This window comes from Musa acuminata, chromosome BXJ3-6 (genome assembly GCF_036884655.1).
Source record: "Musa acuminata AAA Group cultivar baxijiao chromosome BXJ3-6, Cavendish_Baxijiao_AAA, whole genome shotgun sequence".
Taxonomy (NCBI): domain Eukaryota; kingdom Viridiplantae; phylum Streptophyta; class Magnoliopsida; order Zingiberales; family Musaceae; genus Musa; species Musa acuminata.
This window is the reverse complement of record NC_088354.1, coordinates 9,085,328-9,110,069: the sequence shown is the minus strand read 5'-3', so window position 1 is coordinate 9,110,069 and position 24,742 is coordinate 9,085,328. Positions and strand designations below refer to the sequence as shown.

Sequence of the window (24,742 nt, the reverse complement as noted above, 5' to 3'; positions counted from 1 at the left end):
TAGCTCCTAATGTCGAAGGATTGAACCTTCGGTGGGAGATTTAGGTTCGGCAATAACATGTGGTAGACGTAAGTGACGTGGTTGAATCAGATTCGAACCTAATTGATGTGATTGGGAGTGAGATACTCGTGGAGTGGATCGGAGCGAGGTAGAGCCGGGCCCAGCTCACGTCATCAGGGCCCGTTCGCGAGACTTCGGAGTATCTGTTCTGTCGAAGGCAGGGCTGGATCAGCCGTTAAAATTGGCATGGGTGATGTAGTATACTATCAAATATCTGATATGCTGGGTCCAGATGCATGGAACAAAAGGTATTCACGTCACCCGTGATAGTTCGCACGGGTGTATCAGCCCAAGCCCGTAGCAACGCTGCCAAGAAACGTGGAAGCAAGGAGCGGTCATGCCCTCGTCCTTGCGATCATTTTTTGCACAACCGGAGGCCATTAGAAATCCCCGAGAGAGAGAGAGAGAAAGAGAGAGAGGGGGGCGGGGCTGGACATGGAGTTTGCGACCGCACTCGTCACCTCTTCCAGCTTCTTTACTAAGCCAGACGCTTGCCTCCTTTCGATCGCCGCGCGAACGCTCCGCTGCTACTCCTCGGCAAAACCTTCCGGTTTCCAGGCATCCCCGAGACCAATCCGCCACCGATTACAGAGCCGGACGAGTCATCGGCCTTCCGGTTTCCTCGGTGAGATAAACCGCCTCTCTTTGCGTTTAGATGGGGGAAGAACTGTTACAACAGAGCGTCCACTCTAAAGGTAGATCTTGATGAAATTTATTGACAGTCTTCGGTTTCGTTCCCTCGAATTGGAGCTTTCGATGCCAGTTTCACTTTTTGAGTTCGCCAGCGATTGTTCTTCCGTTGTCTACTCTTCCGACCTCATCGAGCGCTTGTCAGCCCACCTACCTTTCCATCCTTTTCAGGTGCTCGATGTAGGATCCACTCCAGTTTTCACTCACCAAATCCTCCATCTCGGTCGTCGCTTCATTTGCGATTTTTATCTTCTCTACTTCAATCTTTGGTTGCTCGAATTGTAGGAAAGGAAATTGAGAGGCGTATCGTTCATTCCTTTCTCTACTTCTCCAAATCATCGTATTTCGTATAAAGACAGCTGAGAAGAATAGGAAAAATGATTCATTCGCCCTCTGTTCGAACATGTGGCGGCAGATTGTTGGACCAACTAGCATGCCCCCCCGCATGCGAGGCCCATTCATTCCCAAGAATGTGTGAGCCCCACCCTTTTAACCACTGCCGTGTCAGGGAGAGAGAGAACCCAGGGTGAACTCGGTTCATTGAAAGTTGGGGCAAGGAAGCCACCGAGGCTCCACACATTTGTGCCGTCCACCTCGTTTATTTTGTCTACCACATTTCCATTTGGTAACCGTACCTCCCGCACCCGCATGATTCACCTTCCAAAAGTTCGGCTCTTCCGGCCTGGTCACTGTCACGTGAAGCGCGTGCATGCGACACACCAATGGCTGATTTCAACCTGCCCAAGCCATTAATTTGCACCCACAGAAGTCGTAGGCGAGCATAGATGGATCTCATTCAATTTAGTGAACCAACTCGGTTCGAGTCACCCTTTAAATGGGCGTCATCGGGTTCGATTTGGATTCGATCGACTCACGGATTGGATCCAAATTTTCAGTCTTCATGTCTGATATTTGAGTTGGATATCATATTCATATGTAATCGTGTATCATGTGCTTAGGGGGCACGACGAGCCACGGGGAGACAGATTCCTGCACGCTGCCTCGTGCGGCGGTGTGCTCGGACAGAGAGAAAGCAAGCGCACGAACCCCGACGCACGTGTCGGCCCATCTTACGCGACTACATGCCGCCCTCTCGGTGGCGTCGCCAGCCATTCGGATCGCATCCGCCTCCTCTGCTTCTCGCTTTCTCCTCTCCCCTCGTCCGAGATCTGCTCCCGCCTCCATGACGATGGCCGCTGTCGCCGACGAAACCACCATGGATGCCGTCCAAAGGCGCCTTATGTTCGAGGACGAGTGAGCTTCTCTCCCCATATCCCACTTTTTGCTTCGTTTCCTCTTCGATCCATGCGCTGATACCGATTTGTGGCTTGCTTTTGTTCCTTTTGTGCCATCTATTCGTGCATGTATGGCTATGGGTTACACTCTGTTTTTCGTTGCACGTTCGGAATCGATACATGGATTCCGTCTTTATTGGAAATATGAACTACATATCTGTGATGGAAGTATGTTACCATTCTCCAAATGGCAGGTAATTGTGGTTCTGCGGAAACGAGAGAGAGAGAGAGAGAGAGAATATATTGATCCACTTTATGTGTTCATATTGGTTGCTTAGATAAAATGTTAGCATTAAAGATGCACTAGTCCAGCTAGTCCAGCCAGATGTGTTTTATGAGCGAATCTAAATCTATTGATTATTGAACATTTATTTCCTTCCTTTGCCTATTGACTTTTTGTTGCATTTACTCACCGAAACTACTCATGTATTTATAGACACTGTTAAATTCCTTTTCGGATATTTTCCACATTAATCTGGTGTAGTGACGCCTGGAGCTTTACTTTATATTTTTCTGTAATATGCATAAAATAAATTAGAAGTGCTGGTAGAACGTTGTTCTCAGTTTGTAATGGAGTTCTAGATCGCTTTTGTCTTTTTCCCCTTCATGATTACAGCTATTGAGCTAATTGACAATATCAACGTTTGTGGTATCTTCAGATAGTTGTTGTCCTTGTCCAATCAATTAGAGACGTTGTTTGGACAGCTTTTCTTTTGTCGTAAGTGTTATAGTATGTATATTGATTTCTTTGTCAATTATAAAGTTGGTTGTTCCATGTGATGCAGATGTATCTTGGTGGATGAGCATGACAATGTCATTGGACATGAATCTAAATACAACTGTGAGTGGTGCATCTAATTTCACCAAGTAGATCAATTTGTGCTACTTTTGACTGTCTACCAATTGTCAAATGAAACACATTCTTTGTTTGTTTGATGATGCCTCAACCAATGTTTGGGTCAAGGAGCTGCCTTCTTTGGGTTCTTTTTCTATGCTATGCTTCTGTCAAGATATTGTTTGTTTGTATCCAAGAAACTTTAAGTTTAACGTAACCAATTGGCTGTACTACTTTGGGCTTTTTTTTCTTTTTGCATTTGAATTTCCTGATTTTATACATGTAGAACAACTTTGACCAACCACAACAATCATTGCACACAAAATTTGGACTGGCTAGTAGGCATGGTATGTACTTTGTGTGCTTAACATGGGTCGATTCTGCAAGGTCTTAACCATGTATCATGTTCATTAGAGAGATGCATATTAGATATTCATGTGACGTGCATGCCCACACATGCAAGAATGGCTGTGCAATGCATATGTATCCTTGTTCTGCATTCTCATTCACTTATTTAAGGGTTTAATAATAATTTATGTGATTTCACTTATGTATTTAAGAGTTATCTTCTTCTCAATGCATATAAACCCAATAGATTTTCAATTTGAGTCCACCAAGACTAGCATAATATTAAGAGAAATACAAACAAGTCTATAGGCTAAAGCAAAAAATGAATGCAAGAGTTTAACTAAAGATGGTTAAAATTTTCATTATGTAAAGCCTAAAGTTAGAGCTACTTAAGGTGATCTATAGCCCAGTGATCTAAATAAAGAAGTAGCCAATACAGTAGGTTTTTAGTTGTCACAAGTAACAAAAGTATTTCAAAACATAAAATGCGAATCAGGTACGTTTGTCCTGATGTATTCTGATGTTCATGGCTTTCATGAATGTTTTTTGCAGCTTAATTGTTCATTGTTATAGTTTAAAAAATTATGTAATTAGATCAGCAATATATTGCTTTTCATTTGCAATGTTCATGTTATGTTTCCTTTTTGCATACCCTAAAATTTTCTGTTTGTCACTTTGCAGTGGTTTCCTTAACAATCAGTCATTTATGTGGATGTTCTGAAGAATTGTTTTTGTACTGTGATTTTTCTTTTATCTTCAGGCCATCTGATGGAAAAGATTGAATCAGAGAACCTGCTTCATAGAGCTTTTAGTGTTTTTCTTTTCAACTCAAAGTATGAGTTGCTACTTCAGGTACTTGTGATGAGTTAATTGTGTTTCTTATGAAAATGATTTAATTGTTTGATGAATTCATGCATCTATCAGAACTGGAAATCAGTTTAATTACCTGTAACATTTCCCTGGGATACTGATGCATTGATTACCTGATGTGCTGATTATAGAGACTAATCTAGTGAATTGGAAGAAAGATACATGTGTGCTCTTAAAGGCATAGTTGAAGGTACCAAGTTATCAGGAACTTATTTTAAAAGTTAAAAAGAATTGCATGAAATCAACAATCCCACGTGTACATGGTCACAGTGAACAATATGCACACATAGGATAGCCACACATGTAAAGTTAGCATTTTTGGTTTCAGAGCCTACAACTTTTCATTTTGAGGTAAAACATATACAAACTTAAAAGAGTCAAACTTTACCATTTTTCATATCTTTAGAATTAGAGGGGATCAAGTATGGTTTCTTGGCCGATGGATAGAATTTATAAAATTAGCTCAATAGTAATTGGTTTTGAATGAGTGCATTTCATAAACCAAAATTTAATAGGAAGGGCAGCCTGGTGCACGACTCCTGCCTATGCAAGGCCTGAGAGGGTGAGAGGATATTGGTGTGAATACCTATATTTATTCTTAGAAAAACAGTTAACACTGTACATCACAAAATGTACTCCTTTTGTAGGACCACATGCATCAGAGCTTCTCAATAATTTCACAAATTATTCTGTTCTTTAGTGGCATCATTGATCATTAAGACAAATCAACAATCATTCGACTGTTCTTTAAGACCACTGATCAGAGTCATCTTAGTTCCTGTTAAAACTAGGTTCTAGAATGAAGGTTTGTAGTTAATTTTTGATAGCATTACCTTTCTTAACTTGGAGTCTAAATTGTTTTGTTGTTGAGACTTCTTTTTCATATTTTGTTCTTGGAGTCTAGAAGTAGTACTTTTGTTGGTACTTTTTCCTTTTTCCAATTTGGTTTTTGGAGTGCAAAACAGTGGTGGAAGTAAACAAATGATCTGGAGGATTGCCAAATCTTCAGAAAACAAGGATTTGATTTATCAGTATCTGACATCATGGCCTTTACACTATAACATCGTTACTTTGCCCCTAGCATATATCAAAAATGTAATGGGTATTAACATACCATCAACAGATCATGCTTTTCATGATATGACATTACTGAAACTCAATAAAATTTCTGAACTCAAATTTACAATTGGCCTGAAGCTTTTACAAGATTGGTTCTGAACCTGAATAACATTCTTGTGCAATAAAAGCCTTTTTCTATTTTACATACAGAGTTAATTTTCATTGCATTTGAGAGCTACATGCCTTGCTATATCTACATGATTTTCTTGAATATCGAACATAATTCTAATTCAATAAGTTTGATGTCCTATGCAGATCAGCTTAGTTCCGTGGCTTTTGAACATGTCATATAGTTTCTGATATATTTTTATCTTTTGCAGCAAAGGTCTGCAACAAAGGTGACATTTCCGCTAGTGTGGACAAATACCTGCTGCAGTCATCCTCTTTATCGTGAATCTGAACTTATTTCAGAGAACTACTTAGGTAGTTTTTCATGGTTTTTTACTCTAGTTTTCACTTGTTAAAAAACTGGTATCTTAACCTTGTTATTTGTCAGGGGCTAGAAATGCTGCACAAAGGAAGTTATCGGATGAACTAGGAATTCCTGCAGAAGACTTACCTGTCGATCAGTTTATTCCTCTTGGGCGCATGCTCTACAAGGCACCATCTGATGGAAAATGGGGGGAACACGAGCGTATGCCCGTACTCTAGTCCTTCCTTTGACAACTTAGAGTTGGATTTGTTCTCCATCTTAACATGCTGAATGTTTTTTCTGCACTTAGTTGATTATCTGCTGTTTATCATCCGTGACGTGAAACTTCTTCCAAACCCTGATGAGGTTGCTGGCGTCAAGTATGTGAATCGAGACCAGCTGAAAGACCTAGTGAAGAAAGCAGATGCAGGTGAGGATGATGTCAAGCTCTCTCCTTGGTTCAGATTGGTTGTCAACAACTTTCTGATGAAGTGGTGGGATCATGTTGAGAAAGGCACTCTTCTGGAGGCAGCTGACATGAAAACCATTCATAAACTGGTTTAGGAGTTTAGCAGGTGCTTTCTAATACCTAAACTTTATCATCAAGTTTCTGCACTTTTGTTTGGACGATGCCAAAATCCCACGAAACCGAGTAAATTGTAATAAAGGAGTTTGTTAGCCGTGCTGAATTTGCCTCCTAAGGGTTGATCTAATTAAGAGGTTCGTTTATAACATTTAGCCAATAGCATTATCAGATTGTGTGTCTGTGTTATATAGTGCTTGCACCAAGATTCTACTGCATGTGTCTCTTTGGATGGTATTTGCCTTATGATGATCTTAATTATTTATTTATGTCTTAACGGTAATGAAGTTGTTGGCAGTTCAACATGTTTCTTAATCCTTGGAATTTGTTCTGCATTCATATCATAGTCATTGTGTGATTACTAACATGTTAAGCAGTATTATCACCATTTGCGCCTGGTCTCAACTCTTATAATTGATTCTTCTTCTTTACGGGCTCATAGAAATCCTAGTGAAATTTTACTTATAATTTTTGATACACAGATGCATATATATGTTTTACGAACCCAAATACCGAAAAATGAACTTTTCTCTAATTTCTCTTCTATGTTGCATTCAAATTAGGCACTGAAAACTCAGAAAATAATAGGAAAATGATTTTTGTTTACCAAAAATCACTCGTTGAGTTTTTTTTTTTCTGGTTGAATGGAAAAATTGCATTAAAGCTTAAGAAGGAATTCTGTTGCCTTAGTACGTGACAGAACTTGGTCACCTTCAGTCCTCTACACAAGTTAGCAACACTATTGACAATGGCTTTGAGGAACCAAAGGGGCGTTTGTGGTGCCGTTTACATAGTTAACGATGTTTGTTGAGTCGGTGCAGATTTGCAGTATCCCTCTCGCGCTCGGCAAGAATTAAGGGCTTCCAGGATTGCTGCCCCTTCTGCTACGATGGCATTGTGAGCTTTAACAGTCGCACAGCATGCTGCAGCCACCTTTCCATTGACGTCCTTCATGATAATGCCGATTCCTGCAGAGTTAAGAGAAGAGCTGTGAGAGCCATCGCACTCAAACAATATAGTCCCGAGTGGACTGACTGAGATTTGTCCAGCATCTTTCCTTCCTCAAGCCATGAGCTCAACTCCCAAGTATCAAAGAACTGCAAGAGACTTTGGCATAGCCCAAGAGCAAAATTTGGGCTATGCGGCTGGTGAGGAAGATGTGCTCAGGGGAGTCAACGTCCAACTTGCAGAAAGGGCAAAGCTCCTTTTGGGAGTGAAGGGGATACTGGACGGTGGATCAGAAGTAGGAAGCCTATTCTAATATAGCTTCCAAAGAAAAATTTTGGCTTTTGGCTCCACAGGGTTTTCAGGGTCGTCCTCGATGAAATGGTAAGCATCACTGGGAGTGACTAAACCAAGCGGGCTCGGTTGGCTAAACCCACCTATCATCATCAAGGGGCAAAGGTTAAATAAATTTGTGTGATCAATCCACGGATCTCGAAAGATATTGATTGACTCACCGTTCCTTTTTGATTTCCTAAATCTCACTTTGATGTCAGATATGAGAGTAAGAATGTGAAGAAAGGTGCAAGACATTTAGGATTTGGGACAAGGGTAGCAAGGTTGAACCGGCTCAAATTTAACTCTCATTATTACCTCTCACCTGCCACTTGCCCCTTCGAACAATGTTGAGGGTTTATCATTAATGATAGTGGGATTTCAAACTTACCATTTAGGTTATGATAAACTACACCTAAAATATTAATATAGTGGGATTGCAAACTTACCATTTAGGTTATTGGATGTTTGGAGAATTACCTATTTGGACTTATATTGGACAGCCAACCCCTTTTCTTCCAAGTGGTTGTAACGATCAACCACAACGTCCTTTTTCCTAAATATAATATGTAAAGGGGCAAAAAAGAAACAAATCACTTTGATTGATCGAGGATGCATATATTTTCGAAAACATACCTATAAGTTTACTTTTTTCGACACTCGTCCTTTACCCGAACATAAGCAGTCCTTTTATCGAATATATAGTTTGAAGAGGGGTTAAAATGGAACATTGCCATTTGTTAAAGATAAATCGCTCCGAGCGTAAACCGTTCTCACCAAAAGAAAGGGCAAAGAGAAGGGGAGCCTCTATGAGCACTGGCGGCGGAGGAGAGAAGGTCGGCGGCGGAGGGAGCGGGTCGGCGAAGACGCCGTCGGACTTCCTGAAGTCAATCCGAGGCCGTCCGGTCGTCGTCAAGCTCAACTCGGGGGTCGATTACCGTGGTCCGTCCTCTCTGATCTTGTACTCGAGGCTTCGATTCGTTGATTTGTTCTTTTGCTTGCTTGTTGGGCTTACATCTCTACCCAATCGTATCATATTTTAGTTCTACTTCTGTGGATTCGGTATAACCTTTGTTCTAGACAATCTCGGGTTATACCTTTGTAGTCTTGGCCCGAGAACTCGTCATAGTTCGTGTGGCTTCTCGTCGTTGAAGTGAAATGAATGGAAAACCACATAGAACAGGAGAAGTAAACGAGAGTGATGGGCTGTTCGATGGCGATCAGCATTTGTAAGAATTACCTGTGATAGTCTATGAAATAGATCTGTCCTCATCCTAAGAACGACCTTTGTGGTCTTGATCTGAGAACGCGTCAGGGTTTGTGTGGCTTCTCTTCCTTGGGGAAGCGAACTGAATGGAAAGCGACATACGATAGAAGAAGTAGAGTGATGATAGACACTGGCGATCAGCATCTGTAAGAATCACCCGTGATAGTCTAAGAAATAGATCTGTTCTCAACGCAACCCGCAACCTATGGATTGCCATAATTGTTTATATTAGTCCAACTTTTAGGTTGAACTTCAATATGGGGACTTAGTTTCTCCTATTTGTAGTGCCTTTTTTTCCTTGATTTTGGGTCAGTATATGGAAGGATTGCGCACTTATTTATCCTGATGATATAGCACATTTTGTGATCTTTGATTTATACTTTTGATTAGGAGTGGTCGTGGTTGATTACTTATTTGAACGAGTTTCTTGAGGATATTTGGATGCTGGAGATTCTGTGCCTCTACACAGGTTCTATTAGAAGGTCTTGCACTTTAGAAAGTTTGGCCATGTCCTCTTAGGTTTTATCGTCTCTGTTGTTCAAGGTATGAGATGGATTTTTTCTTGGTTTTCCAATAAGCAGATTGTAAGCCAGAAGAAAATGTTTTGAAATATATCTGGCCATGCTTGAGTTTTATTTATTTTTTTGGAAGAGTTGTTACCTATCAAATATACTTCTATAGTTGATCTGTCCTGGAATCGCTTTCCTTGCATGTTCCTGTCTCAGTTCATTGATTACCATTATTCATCATGATAGATATCTGAGCCTGCAAAACCTCGAGTCTAGCTTTCAGCTTTAATTATTCATTCACTCAGTATATATACTAGTGCCTACTCAATAATAGAAACTACAAAGAAATGAGAAGATTGTAATCTCTGATCATTGATCCTTTGCAATTCTATGATCGTGAAGTTCAAAAAGTCTTTGATGAAACCAAGATTTTACTGGTGGATTGAAATAATACAGATTCTACTTGGAAACACTGTTATTGTAGTGAAAAGAGGATTATACAACGTCATCATTTTGCATTTGTAACCTAGGTAAATAGTTGCATTTCATAGAGGTTTTGGAACCTTGGATTTTATTGGGTAGTCTTCATCTGAATCGTGAACATCTGAGTGTTCAAGGTTATTGCCTCAAGACTTTTTAAAGTTCCCCTTAAAATCAGACTTCCGTTTATATCTTCTCACCTACAAATTGAGGAGTTCTTAACATGATGTTAAGAGGTCAAGGTGAGGCAAGGCTTGAGCGCTTTCATGGATCTTGGACAAGGCGAGGCTTGTTCAAGATTTGGATCACCTCTGTGAGTGGCTCAGTTCACGCACTTGACATCCCAGTTCTACCACCACCCACATCTCTTTACGTCAGATACATCTGCATGTCATTCTGCTTTCTATCTTGTTCTAGAGTTTTCCACTGACCTCTTCTCTCCCACTTTCCTGTGTCCTGCCCTCTCTCACCTCTTATTTTCCCTCCTCTTCTTTGCTTTCTATGTGGTTGCATCCATCGCATTCTTCTCTCTCCTCTCTTCACCACTTTTTTCCGTCAGCAATCATTATCGTAGCTGTTTTCTCCTCCCTTTCTCCGCTCTGTGCTACCCTTCATTGCTGCCTTCCCTCTTCCTTCCTCTTCTCTTCCCTCTCCACCCTTCTTTCCATGGTTTCATAATTAATTAATTTAATATGACAATTCAAACTATAACTTAAGTGAAATAGCAATTAAGGGTTTGCTAGAGGAAATTTCATAAAAAAAATTAAAAACGATCTGAGATGAAAGTGTGATGATTGGAAAGTTAAAAATGCAATGTAATACAAAGTGTTGTTTGCATGGTTTGTTGATGTTGATGATGATGTGGTGGACCTTGGTGTTCATATAGATCTTAATAAGTTGAACTTAGTTAATTTTTGGGTTTTGATCATTCAGGTATATATTGGTTTCATCTTTGTTAATTTAGGAGTTAACAAGTAAATCAACAATCACAAGTTGTTTTAGCAGTATAGCATTACGCAAAATAAAGCATGTGATACAATCCAAGTTTATTTCATTTTCCAATTAGTTTGTGTTGGTTGTTTGCCAAAGTTTTACTTTTGTGGAGCTCTATCCCATGGTCGTATATGATGCATTTTCCAATCTTTATGAATTTCATTATTTTGTGGAAGGAGAGACCATTGTTTTTAAAAAGCGCTCGGGTGAGGCGATGCGAGGCGAGGCGAGGCATTTTGATGAAGCACCACTCGGGCGCTCGCTTGGGCCTAGGCGTTGGATGCCTAGGCTAGGTAAGCGCCCGAGTGAAGTTCGATCGGGTTTCGAGCCTAGTTTGATTGAATAAGCAAGTTGGTTCAATCGAACCAACTAATATATCCATAGCTTTGTCCATCGTCGCCTTCGTCCGTCATTGTCACCCTCTCCTTTCCCCACCTTCCTTTGTAGTCGTCGGTTACAATTCTTATCAGTTCCTTCTTTAGAACTATTTAGCATTTGTTAGAACTATTAGTATCATATTAATCCACTCGTTAGAGTTGATTAGCACGAGTTAGAGACATGTTTAACATAGGTCTCCATCGGAAACCATATCATCATTTTTATTTTTATGATCAGATTTATCAATCGTAATATATATTTTTAAAACATTTAATATTCCAGAGTGTCTCGAGAGCGTTTTGGGATCTTGGTGCCTAACGCTTTTAAAAACACTGAGAGAGTGACAATGTTCGAAAGTCTTATACTAGGTTCTCATAAGAACTCACTATATCAATGAGTTTGATATAAAGCATGAAACAGAAACAATCATATAAAAAACTTGATCGTTTAGTTGGTTATGATTAAACCATGATAAGTTTTTCTTCTTTGCAAGGCATGACATTTCAAAGTTGCATGTGGTTGGTTCATGGGTTCTCATATACTCCCGAAGCACCTGGTTTTGTAGGTATTCTAGCGTGTCTGGATGGATATATGAATATTGCAATGGAGCAAACAGAGGAGTATGTCAATGGTCAGCTGAAAAACAAGTATGGGGATGCTTTCATCAGAGGAAATAATGGTAAACGCCAATGATTTTCTGACACATTAGACCTTTTTCCTCCTTTTTCTCTGCCCCGTGCTTATTATGACTTGGACATATTTTCGTGCTCTTGATTGCAGTTCTATACATCAGCACTTCAAAAAGGACTATTGCTGATGGTGGTTGACAGTTACTTTGCAGTCTCACTTTTGTCTGTGTTGTTTTTTTTATCAGACCACGTGACTCGATCTATGTTTCTCTTGTTTAAATGGCCGAGAAAATTCAAAAAATTGTAGTTCTATGATCCCACTGAACGGATATGGTTTAGCACGATAGATTGCTATTTTTCATGGATGTTTGGAAGCACCAACTAATTTGAGGGCCGCAGTTTATTTCCTGCACCATGTCATGATATCTTTTTGAACGTGATGGTCAAAGGCTGCCCGGTATATTTTGGTATTCAGTTCAAGTGCTGCTTGTAGTCTCTTTCCTGCAGTTTTCCTCTAGCGTTCCGAAAGCAATAAACAAATAGAGAAGGTATCATCATCATATACTCGGACTATGGAGAGAGAGAGAGAGAGTACCACACACATAGCTGAGTTTCCTTGAAACAACATTTCTTGCTGGTCACGGAATCTCCTAGCCCTGTTACATCTAGAAAAGGATTGGTGAGGCAGATGGTCATTCCAAGCTTACCACCGTTGGAATTATATACAAAATAGTGGAGAATTTAGCTATTGATCTGGGAGCGACAACTTTTTTTTCTTTCTCTCACTCATAACTTTGTTCCTTTCTCACCGTCACATGCTAATGTTGTACACAAGAATTCCTCGATATAAATTGAATTAGCTAAACCTACACCAAGGATGAAACACGATGATGCTATTGGCATTTCAGGGTGGGTCTTACCTTGCAAACTTCAGTGTCGAAGCCGCAGTCCATAAGGGTCAGCAGCCATGCTCGCTGTTGCTCTGAAAGCCGATCTGTTGGACCTTTTACTTCCACCAGCTTTGCTTCACCCTCACCCTTGTCTCCGTGGAAACGCCACAACAACAAATCCGGCATGCCACTGGACCAGCTCCGGTAATCTGTTGCTAGATGCCGACACAGAGAAGCCAAAGGGCTGCCTCCAATGCATGCGACAGCAACTCGTAGATCAGAAAGTGAATGCCGCTCCCAGTTGACACCCCGGCAAGCGATTCCTACATGAGACTCCCATGAGGAGATCAGAATCTCCTCAGCCATGCCACCGTTTATCTTCTGCAGCTGAGATTCTATAAGACTCTCCCTCGTCACATAAAAGTCATCTGTATCGAAGTCTAACGGAGCAATCTGTAGACACCAAGAGATACATACCATCAGTCAGTGGTGAAGCAAGTTGGGCTGGTTTCAACTTTGCATATAAATGTGCAACAAGGATTTAATTGGACAAGTCGTCAAGATGATTCAATAGTCAGCACAGATAATAAGGGAAAGTTCTAAATGGCTAATACATTATCACATGATAAAACTAGTCTACAAGAAAGCTCATGTGCTATCCACAGGGATGACAGTGATTCTCAAATTCATAGAATGCAATTATATGTAATAACTAGAGATATTAAAGGTGGTAGTGGGTTCCATGTCAAAAAAACTAAACAAACTGATGCTGCATGCAGATTGAAGTATTCTAATAGCAACGAACATGTATCAAACAAATGTGGCTCTAGTGATTAACGATGTCAGAAGAGCTACTCAAAGTGTTGCATGCGAAGCCTCTAGATTATCAGATAAAGAACCTGAAATCTTGACATAAAAACATCAGGCACGTTGAAGAATATAACATCCCACATAAGAAGGCCAAAGATAGTCATCCAAATGCCACTTTCAGAGTGGACACCACTCCATCCACCCCCTTCCTCCGCATAGAATTGCAGAGCTAGCTGCTCGACTCCACACAGCTCACCATCATAGCCATAGTACAAGTTCTTTGTTGCTGTCTCACTGGTCAAAGGTCTCCCTCTGATACAAACCTAAGAACAAAGCAAGCAATTACAGCTAAAATGAATCCTAGTGTGTATGCTAAGCTAGCTTTTGGAAAGTTTTTTTATAAATTTTTACTAGTCTGATGCTCATATCACTCACCTCTTTGATCTTTCGCTTAACAGAATCTGCATAATCAGGTATCCTCCATCGGCGTGGTGGCTTGCCCAAACGGAGAACCCGTCTTTGCAATGTGATTCTAGAACCAGCACGAACCCAGGGATCCAATATACCTTCTTCAGCTACAGAAAGACTCTCATTGAGACGATTCATATGCTCCAAATCAACAGAAAGCCTCAACATCCAGTATCCTCTCCTGCTGTCATGAATGATTCTCCTAAGGAGTCCCTTAAGAAGCCTTATTGCATCTTCATACCTGGAAAATTCAACATGTATATCAATCACTAAATCTTGCCAAATTCTTCCGATATAATAACCAGTCAAAAACACTGGAAAAACCCAATCACACATTTGGTTAGTTTTGTAGAAAAAAGTCAAAAACATTCCGTAACTGCTTCTCAAGTTAACTTCTTCCTCAGTAACATAGATTCTTTCCATGCTTAGTAGAATGATCATGAGGTACTTTCATGTACACCTGAGGCTTAAATGACATGATTAAATGGTGTTCCAAGATTATGTGGGACGACAGCTCAAAGAATTGCAGTTCTTATTACCCAACAGAGGAGAGAAAAATATGAGATGCTTCACAGACCTGATGTGAGATTTAGCAACATCAATAATATTATAAACAAAACAGAAGCGACTATACACAATCATGATTTTAGGATTTTCTGCCTTCAGGAGCACAACTCAGAGATCCTCGAATGTGCCTAAACTCAGATCCACAGCTAAAAAAGAAGTAAAACTAGATACTATTCTATTTTCATTAAAAGATTGATATATGTTATTTTGGATTGAACTTTGGGTCTTGGAGATTTTTCACATGGTGCCAGCTGAACATCAGAAGGTCCAAATACAGCATATTCAAGGGAAATGCAGATGCTGTAGAGTTCAATAAGCTAATAGGAATCTCAAAAGCAACATTGCAAGGGTGAAATAAAAATTCAGCTCACAGGAAGGTTCTTACCTGTGGACTACAATAACCAGACTTGTTAATTGCAGTAAAAAAAATCATTTATAGGCAAACATAAGATGACAATAGCAAAGGCCAAAAACTTCACTTGCACAAGAGATCATCTCATTACTTCATTAAAAGATTGGTGAAGAAAAGAATATGAATACAACACCAAGCAAAAATAGGAACACTATAAAATAGCCATTGACATAAGAAAACTAGGGATGATGCTGGAAATGATTTAGTCACAATATGAGAGATAAAATCAACAAAAAATTAAGCCAGGATAGCTTCAAACTTCATTTCTGTTTCCATTTCCAAAAGAATGTTCTAAATTAATGAGCAAGACTTGTTTGATCCAGGTAAGGCACTTGCTTACTACAGAATCAGGATGAGATTAAGGTTCGAATTATATTTCTGCATTATTCCATACAATGGAAAGTTGACAATAGGAAACCATCAGTAGCTATTTATAGTGATATGAAACTTGGATCTAGCTCTCCTATGTTATGCTTGGCACTCGGCATCAAGGACATGTTAGCATTGTGAAATGCCAGACTACTGAACTTGATTAAGACAATTTATAAGCTTGGCACCTTCTGGCTTTTCTACAAAAGAATCACTATTTAGAGGATTTGGAGAAATTCTACTTTATCAACACCATAAGAACTAGTGAATATGCCAGCTAACTATAGTTTGATGCCAAATGCGTCAGGCTCCTGTTAATCCAAGGTTTGAGGGTTACCTGTGCAGCCTTGCGCTTTCTGACAGAGATTGTTTTCGTGATTTCACCTTAATGCAGAACCTTAAGAAAACCTTCGTTTAATAAAATAAAATAGCAGATTGAACTGAATAGGAGCAAAGACATCGACGATCAGTTATTGTGAGAAGATTTCATAAGTCCTTTTTAAGGAAAGGTCATCAATGTCCAAGGGTCGTTGAGGTAACAGAAAATTCTGATTGGCTTGTCGTCTGATCATTGATTGGAAAAACATGACATCCAAAAAGAGTGAGATCAGCACTCAACATTGCACTCCACCAAAAATGTACCACTCAACATTCCATATTATTGTGAAGTTTAAAGAAATGCATAGTAGTTAGAGAATAACGGTACCTATGTTCACGCTCAAAAAAAGAAACTCCGAGTGAGAGCACTTTTGAATAAACAAATGATGCTGAAAAAGTAGAAAAGAATTGTGGTGGAGTGCCAGAGGTAGAGGACTGAGATTTTCCCCTGAAACTTGTACACATTCGAATATCAGATATATCAATGCATCTTATCACCATTTCCATATTACTTTCTTCTAGAGATTCATCCATTATCTGTGCCACTTCAATGGCCTGTTGGGATGTTTGGACAGAGTAAGTACACTAGCCGGTTGTGAGTATGTATATCAAAGGTTAAATATGGCACCTCTTCATATTCAAGAAGGTCAGTTCGATCTTGAAAAATTCGGTGAGAAATGTTGCAGACATAATCTGGGAACTTGATTATTCCAAGGTCAATTAAAAGAAATGCTGAAAGATCCTGCTCACCATTAAGGAAAAAGAGCCTCTGTACAAAAAAGATAAGAAAACTATAAATTTTATAAATAACTGACATCAAACTAACGGTTTCTGGTAATATCCAAAGCTTGAGAATCTTATTATGAGAAAAGGTGAGGTAAGTAACCTGAATACGCCAGAATAGAATATCAGAAGAGGAAGAAATTCTTATGCAGGTTCCCACTTGTCCAAGAACCATCTTTGGTAGCAGTGGACTGTTGTAAATCAATAGTTAAACTACAACCAACAATATTGAGAAACTTTAAAAAGGCACAAAAATGAAATTACTGTACCATGCTCCATTTGCATAAGCAGAAAAGAGGATATTTATAAGCTCATGTCGGCGAGCGCAGTTGATTCTCTTCTGAATATTCAACCGAAAAAAGAAATCCAATCAACAAGATGAAAGAAAATTAGTAATGAATACATTAAAAAAGAAGTCCAAAACGCATTTGTCACCTCATAAAGAAACTAAATGCAAATATAAGCTTTAAAATAAGAGGGTTTATATGTTGGTCCAAGACCAGCTTCGCTAAACCGATCAGACTGCTATGTTATCAATATACCACCTGGTATTACTGGAAAAAAGATAATTATTTTTCTTTTACCGATTCTGGCCTATACTGTTTGAAACCAATCCTTGGTCGGACTGATAAATAATGGTCCATAATACAACTAAAATTTGATTCCCTAAATCAATCAACATTTTCTGCTTAGCATATCCATCTTATTAACATTAGAACACTACTAAGTCCTTCAAGGAATCCTTCAGAACATTTTAAACAAATTTCCCCTTATTTTAAACAAATTTAAGTTCTGCAATTATAATATCTCAAATTTGGCCTCCAAGTGCAGTTATCAATCCATCTTCTCATCGAGTCTAGCTTGCTTATAGCAAGCTAAGCCTTAACTGCTCAATAGTCCAAACATTGTCTAACTGAACACACATTAATCATGCTTTTACCTGGTACTTTCAATTAAGTTCCTTTAGCACAAAATCTTTTAACCACTTGTGATTTGCTGGTGCTAAGCCTGATTGTGTTCATATCAGAACATGTATTTTAAGATCCAGTACAAGGATCGTTACGTTTTTCATGTGCTCAATATTTGATCTTTATATGGTAGGTATAAGTAAGGTTCATCATACCGAGGCATACCACTCAGTATGGGTGGTACATATCGATTTGTTGGTACACTCCATCACACCATATATTAGTACATCGGTATGGTTTGGTACATACCGTACCGACAGTCGATCGATACATCAGTATGAACCGATAAGGTGAACCATGTAAGCATACAAGCATGTGAGGTCTTGCTACGACCATATGGGATTGGAAAAAAAGATGTCATTATATGGAATATATGCGGTCAACATAGTCTGAGTTCCAAAATGCGGTCTACATAGCCACATATAGCAATTATATGACTACCTCCTATAAGGCTCATGCAACATAAATATGTATATTGTGTTGTCAATGCATATATGGGCATAAATATATGTATCCATGTATCTTAAAATATTTACAAACACATACACAAAAACCACCATACATACAACGAATAGAAATTAGGTATAAATAAATAAATGCCTAAGAATTAGGATCTCACACATTAGATGGATGGACATGAAAATACAGTTTCTAGAACTGCAATTATACTCATTTGGAATATATATTTCAAAAAGATCCTTTTATGTAACTTAATTATACTGGTATAGAATTTTGTGGCTGCTGATTTTTCAAGATCACATCACATAGTAAAAATAGAAGCCTTCAAAGAGAAAATGGTCTTCTAATTATCATTCAATTATAATTAGATTGAGCATTGTGCCTCAGTTGTGCAATAATTTCCAAGTGTTCTAGTTATATAAGTCGGACTGATTTGTTTAGCACCAAATCAATAATATATTTTATTTCATGAAAGGCCCCTAAAAATGTTAAAATCAACGATATATGTAGTTTAAGCTTCATGCTTCTGAGATGTATTTAAATATTCTATGTAAACATAATATATAACTGTGTGAACAACACAAGCAGGACTCAAATATCTTACTTAAAGGAAGTAATAAACAAATTCATCCTGCCATGAACTAAGATGACTTTCAAAATAAAGTGAGAGAAAAAAGAAAATTAATGTAGACCAGCATATATATTGGACCCGTATCTGTCCACATATGAGCTCTTAATATGTAGTCACCAGAAGTCCATGTATCAATGTAGGAGCACAAACTACAGTCAACATCCATAATTAGGACAAACCATCCAAACATGCTCCAGATAAGACACAACATCTAAAATATAAATAAAAGTGCAAAAAGAAAGATGACCTTGGCCAAGAGCTGCTTATCACATTTAACCAAGAGCTGCTTAACGCTGTATCTCAAGTGCATAAAGCATGCATACTCTATGTGAGCTTGATAACCAAAATCACCCAATCAAGAGCAGGTCTTAAATTACTTAAGTACAAAAGGGGTCGAAAAAACAAGTTGGATGGACCATACACATATAAGGCATATTACTTGAATTCATGAGTTACAGATATTAGTATTAGGATGAGCATGTAACATACTAATAAAAGCTACAACTGAAGCAACTACATAGAAGAACAACTGGGGCTAGACGAAAAGAGACGAGTATCTGAAAGAATGATAGTACAAACCTTGGGAAGTTCCAAATTTATGACCTTTCGCATTTCAGAAACATTAAGCAAATCGATAACCTCTTTCATATCATATATGAATGGATCCTCACTAGACTGAAATGAGTAGATGTAGCCTGCCACTTTATACAGTAAATATTGTCGTTAGATACTGAGGGAATTTTTTTTTATTATAAACATTGACTAGAAAGGGCACAAATCTACACTGCAGCTCCTCAACTGCTTTTTGTGGATCTTGTATCTCAGGGTAGGAAATGTTGCTCACCCGAAACCATGGACCTGAGCAAACTCGAAATTGTTAGTAAATTGCATAAAGTTGTAACATACAGAATTAGATCCTATTCTATAAATTCTGCTGGGAAAGTGTCCATTATTGTTACCATCTACTTCTTAAAACCCAACGCAAGTACAAAGAGGAATAGCATATGAAAGGTCCATGATCATGCCTCCACAAATGTAGTTCTCTGAGGGGAAAAAGCCAAGATTCCATCGTGGATAACAAATTACAAAACACTAACACTGTGTAGCCAATAGAACCAATAGAAAAAGCTCTAAAATTTGGAAAGTTAAGTTTTTTCAAGCGTGACAGTTGAATCATAGACAGCATAGAGAATCAAGATGTACATGTAAAATGCCAGCTAAAACAACCTCAAGGAAATACAGAATGCTAGCTAATGATTACAAGCATATCAAAGCTATATGTCAGTTGGTGTTTGCTGAATCTGGATATAATATAGCTCAAGTCCAGAACATGTGAAACCTGAGCATACCAAGTCATGCCTTGACCAAACCATTAAAATCCAACTTAGCTGAAACAATGCCAAAATCCCAGTACCATTTTTTCTATTTTTTTGCATTTTCTCCCTAGCAACAGGGATATTGTCTGCTACATATATTGATCAAAGGGAGCAGCAAACTAATCATATATTCTCACCACACAGAATCATTTCTGCTCTGGCACCTCCCATTCCAATTTCTCTAAAGAATTTATGAGCTAAAAAGCCCAAGAACTTCCCAACCAAGCAACAAAATTATAACACATTCTACCGATTCAAGAGAGGCATAAGCAATTAAATACAGATACAGTATCAGAGAAGGAAAATATTAAGGCTCGTGACACAATAACTACAATATCGCACAATCACATGCATATCCCTTGTAACACTGCTTGGTACCAGATTTATCCCTTCAGACTTGAAACTCAATGTTGTCGCTCAAAAAGAGTAAAATCAACATCAACGTCACTTGCCAGAGATAATTATGGAAATTTCAATCCTAGGGCGATGTCACAGGAAACAGTATTGTTTCTCACTTTTCAAGGGATATATGCCGAGTTTTAACTTTTCAAGGGTTAAATCCATTATTTCCAACTTTTGCAGGGAGTTACAGATGTAAATCCACCATACAACATAAATAAAAAAGGATGCCAACTATGCTCCATTTTTTTGTTGCATAGCAAGTCAATTAGATATCTTGGATGGCTCAAGACATGCAGTCAATGGCTAGTAAAAGTTTAAAATCCAGGTCATAAGAACCTTTTCGAGTGTATAGACGTATAAAAAGCCTTTGACCCTCATCAGATAGTGAGTTAAAAGATCCTGCATCAAGAAAAGCAGATAACACCTGGTTCTTACTGCAAATAAAATAAAGTATTGATTGAACATACAGAAATAAAAAACACACAAAGGTACCTGTGAACATTTTTTCTTCGACAGTAAACAGGTGAGAATGATGGCTCATAACCTCTTCAATCATCAAAGAAAAATTCTTTTGGTACTTTGTCATTTTAGGTGATTGCAACTTGATATTTTCAGTAGCAAGGAGAAAATTTTCCCATAGGGATTCAGAAAAATCAAGATGGGCAGATTTCTTTTCATCACAGGCTACAGATTTTTGACAAACCAGCTGAATAGGGACATCATCATGGCGAAGTTCAGGAAGAGAATCAACGAACCCCTAGAAAAAGTTACAATTAGCTATGCATTAAGATCATCTTAAGTAGAAATTAGCGAGAAAATGTGCATGTAAGCATAAAATTTGTTTCTTTAATTTAACAAATTATATCTTACTGGACACTGATGCCAATATATCTATCAGGTATCAGCTTTTACAGAGCTTTACAATGCATCAATTATATATCAGAGAAGTTATTGATAAATGGAAAGGTAACATTAGCAAAGTAGATTGACAACCAGAAAGATACATGCAACAAACTTCAACACTTTAGTGCTGAGGCACAATGAATGATATCATTGGATGGTCCTAGCAAATGTCAAAACCCAAACACTGACAAAGAAAATATATGTTCAAGTAATTGTCAAATTGTTCAGATCTGAAATGCAAATGTCAGATGACCATTGTACATAAACATGTACCTCCATCTTTAACGCAAAAATCAAACTCAGTTCCAAATTGTAAAAAACGTTCTAGGGTCAGTTTATCATCAGTAATGCATACATATTTACAGGCCTTGAAAAGCATACACGAAAAGCTGGTATTGGGAAAATATAATCTAGACTCCAGCACTAAGCCCATGACTAAAAATAATCCTGGCAGATTCATTTGTTTTAGCCAGGCCACTAGCTACCTATGGAAGATACTGGTTATCAATCTATGTGCTATGGACTGATTGATGCATTTGCTTGTGAAGTATAATCAAAACACTACTCATTGTATAAGCTTACCTCACATTCTATGTAACGACAATCAATTAGAGGAGACAGATGCTTTGACAATTCCCGAGGCAAATATCCAAGCATCTCCACACGACCAGAATCCGCATAAAGCACCTATCAAAAGAAATCAATCCATGGTTGGAAGAAGAAACTTGCTGAAAATCAAGTCCAGCTAATAGAGACCTTGATAGCATTCCTGTCCTTAACATTTTCAGGTTCTCTCGCCACAGAAACTCTTGCACCTTGTTGCAACTCAATACTCTCATGAAATCTTCGGCCAACAATGTAAGTCTCAAATGTGATCACAGAGTCATCACCTTTAGTTCCACATGCGTCCAACTTATCCATGTTCATCTGAGGAAACATATAGGTGCCACATGGTACCATTATCTCATGACTAATAGTATTATCAAGTACAGTGGTCTCAGGAGGAACAATCTCTGTAAAAGTTTCTATATTTCTTGGAGAATGATCCAAGGACAATCCCCGTGTGTTTCCATTTCTACTTCCGTGTGAATCTCCAGGTAATAAAAGAGCATTACTAGAATCATTTTTACTACTAAACACAGCATTTACAGTATCTTCTGTCTCACGTTTTACACCATCCTGACTTGATTCCATTTTACTTCTTTTGAAGAACTGAAATTGAAGAAGAGTGCATTGGGTAAATTTCCTCTTTGTGCCTGCTATTAGACATGTATCTGCAAGCCAGAAGTTAGATCAATAAGAATCTAAAGGATATTCAACTAGCAACAACTCACAAGCTCAAGATGAATAGAATAATCAGTTATGATATAGCACATAACATCAGATACAATGACAAATATAATCTTGAAATATGTTGTTTTAGCATATATAAAGGTTTTTTTATCTTGAAATAAGTGTCCTCTAAATTAATAACAACCTTGGACACAATTAGGCATAAAAGTGAACAAACACAGGAGTAATAAGCCTCAAAGCCCTGGAAACCAATAGTATTCATTGATGCAACAAGGCAAAGAAATCGTCAAAGCCAAGAGTAATAAGCCACGTAATAAATAGCATCATCGACTATACGATCATTTTTTGTCATCAATTTCTGGTTTCTTTGAAGGAACAAATTTAACTATATATCACTAAATTAACTGAGTTGACCTGTAATAGTCAATCGGTAAGCAATTATGGTTGCTCCATTTATGAAGTGATGTTCCCCTTCAGTGGCAAACAAGATTGTAAGTTCTTTTAAATGATTCCATGTCCTAATTTTATCATAAATATAAAAAAGCTCCAACTATAATAAGCACTTCCTTCACCTTTTGACAACATATTTAGGCTTAACCAGCAACAATAACAAAACCGCACCGTAAGTCCCAACCATATTTAGGCTTCACCACTTTCTTCCAAAGGCATATATTTTAGTGAAAGTTTAGTACCTATAATTTATGAAATTGGAGCAACTAAATACTAACATCAAGATTCAAGACTGGTATAATCTTCTAGGTCCAAACGTCACTAGTATTTAGAGCTTTTAACCGATATACAGTGGACAGGTCTAAGCATGCAGATTCCAACACTTTGTGATTTAATAAACCACATAAAAGGCTGCAATCAAATACCACGACGGATTTGCTTGCAGAACAAGATTTGCTTTATTTTTCAGCTGAATAGCGAGGTTTCGTGAAGACAAACGGGTTGAACCTCACCATTAAGGGAGCACGCTACCAAACACGAAGAAGTCAACCTACCGATATGGGAGTTCACATTGTGATTAGTCCCGCGAATCGATCTATCACAAACGGGACAAGAAACCCAATCCATGTCATAAACTCCGTGCCCTTCCATGGTCGTTGCCGGTTCCTCCGCGGACGAGGAGGAGGGCTGCGTGTCGGCATCGCTGGCGACATCCCCCCTCGAATCGCTAGTGGGATTCTGAAAGAACAGACAACCAGATCCCACTTTCAAACGCTAACACGACAGACGAAAGCAGCAAGAAATGAGGACAGATAAGACGGGAGGGAGGGCCTGACCGGCGGAGAGAGGAGCCGCGCAAGGTGAGGGGAGCGGGGCCGGCGCCGCTTGCCGATGAGTCGCTTGAGAGACTCCCATCCGTGGAGGTGCATGGCAAATCGACCGATGGGACGCCCTAAACCCTCGCTTCTGCGGACCGCGATGGAAATCGGAGATGTGGTCGGATATGAGCGGTTCATTATATATAGAAGAAATGGGGTATCGTTCTCCCGCCTTCCCTGCGCGCGACGCCTTTTTAATCGGCTATTAATTTAGTACATCGCGGGAGTCGCATAAAAGCAGAAACCGAAACAAAGTCATCCGCTGTTCTCAATTTTCAGCTTTATTTACTTATTTATTTATTCCACTCCGTTGGTTATCCATCCTGCCTCTGGTCGCGACTGATTCTTTTTTGTTGTGAGAACACTACTGATACAATAAAAGATCTTGGTAACATAATTTAAGTAGCTATTATTATCAATTACAGCGATGACAATCGATTTGGGTTGGACAACTCTAAGCCAATGGATAAAGATCTTGGTAACATAAGACAATCGATTTGGGTTGGACAACTCTAAGACAATCGATTCTGGTCGCGACTGATTCTTTTTTGTAGTGAGAACACTACTGATACAATAAAAGATCTTGGTAACATAATTTAAGTAGCTATTATTATCAATTACAGCGATGACAATCGATTTGGGTTGGACAACTCTAAGACAATCGATTCTGGTCGCGACTGATTTTTTTTGTAGTGAGAACACTACTGATACAATAAAAGATCTTGGTAACATAATTTAAGTAGCTATTATTATCAATTACAGCGATGACAATCGATTTGGGTTGGACAACTCTAAGCCAATGGATAAACTTGAGTGGCTGATGACGGGGATGCGAGGAGATCCAACGGCACGAGTGAGCCATCTCATTCTCTATGGAACAGAGTTTAAAAAGTAAAAATAAACTACAGTATGATGCGGCGCTTTTGCGACCCAGACAACACAATAAACAGGAGTATGGG

At 38.7% G+C, this 24,742-nt stretch overlaps 3 protein-coding genes across 4 annotated transcripts; 2 read left to right on the top strand and 1 right to left on the bottom strand.

Moving 5' to 3' along the window:
• Positions 1-419: 419 nt before the first annotated feature.
• LOC135640807 (isopentenyl-diphosphate Delta-isomerase I-like) lies at positions 420-6,363 on the top strand. Its single transcript, XM_065155561.1, has 7 exons — positions 420-685; positions 1,710-2,004; positions 2,831-2,886; positions 3,989-4,080; positions 5,538-5,640; positions 5,714-5,851; positions 5,940-6,363. The coding sequence occupies exons 1-7, from the start codon at positions 496-498 to the stop codon at positions 6,191-6,193; spliced, it is 1,128 nt and encodes a 375-aa protein (XP_065011633.1). The 5' UTR covers positions 420-495; the 3' UTR covers positions 6,194-6,363.
• Positions 6,364-8,263: 1,900 nt separating this feature from the next.
• On the top strand, positions 8,264-12,107 carry LOC135641038 (uncharacterized). Its single transcript, XM_065156026.1, has 3 exons — positions 8,264-8,432; positions 11,683-11,796; positions 11,898-12,107. Exons 1-3 carry the CDS (start codon positions 8,300-8,302, stop codon positions 11,942-11,944), a joined length of 294 nt encoding a protein of 97 aa, XP_065012098.1. The 5' UTR covers positions 8,264-8,299; the 3' UTR covers positions 11,945-12,107.
• Positions 12,108-12,410: 303 nt separating this feature from the next.
• LOC103987595 (fanconi-associated nuclease 1 homolog) lies at positions 12,411-24,004 on the bottom strand. 2 transcript variants are annotated; one of them, XM_009405936.3, is made up of 15 exons: positions 23,742-24,003; positions 23,460-23,643; positions 21,919-22,436; positions 21,745-21,849; positions 20,752-21,016; positions 20,596-20,658; positions 19,265-19,339; positions 19,061-19,182; positions 16,693-16,763; positions 16,527-16,614; positions 16,269-16,409; positions 15,969-16,195; positions 13,882-14,155; positions 13,536-13,769; positions 12,411-13,089 (listed from the first exon to the last, which is right to left on the bottom strand). In XM_009405936.3, the coding sequence occupies exons 1-15, from the start codon at positions 23,919-23,921 to the stop codon at positions 12,640-12,642; spliced, it is 2,997 nt and encodes a 998-aa protein (XP_009404211.3). In that variant the 5' UTR covers positions 23,922-24,003; the 3' UTR covers positions 12,411-12,639. The 2 variants fall into 2 exon arrangements, with proteins under 2 accessions (XP_009404211.3, XP_018683530.2); XM_018827985.2 differs by having other exon boundaries at positions 20,596-21,016; positions 23,742-24,004.
• Positions 24,005-24,742: the final 738 nt, after the last annotated feature.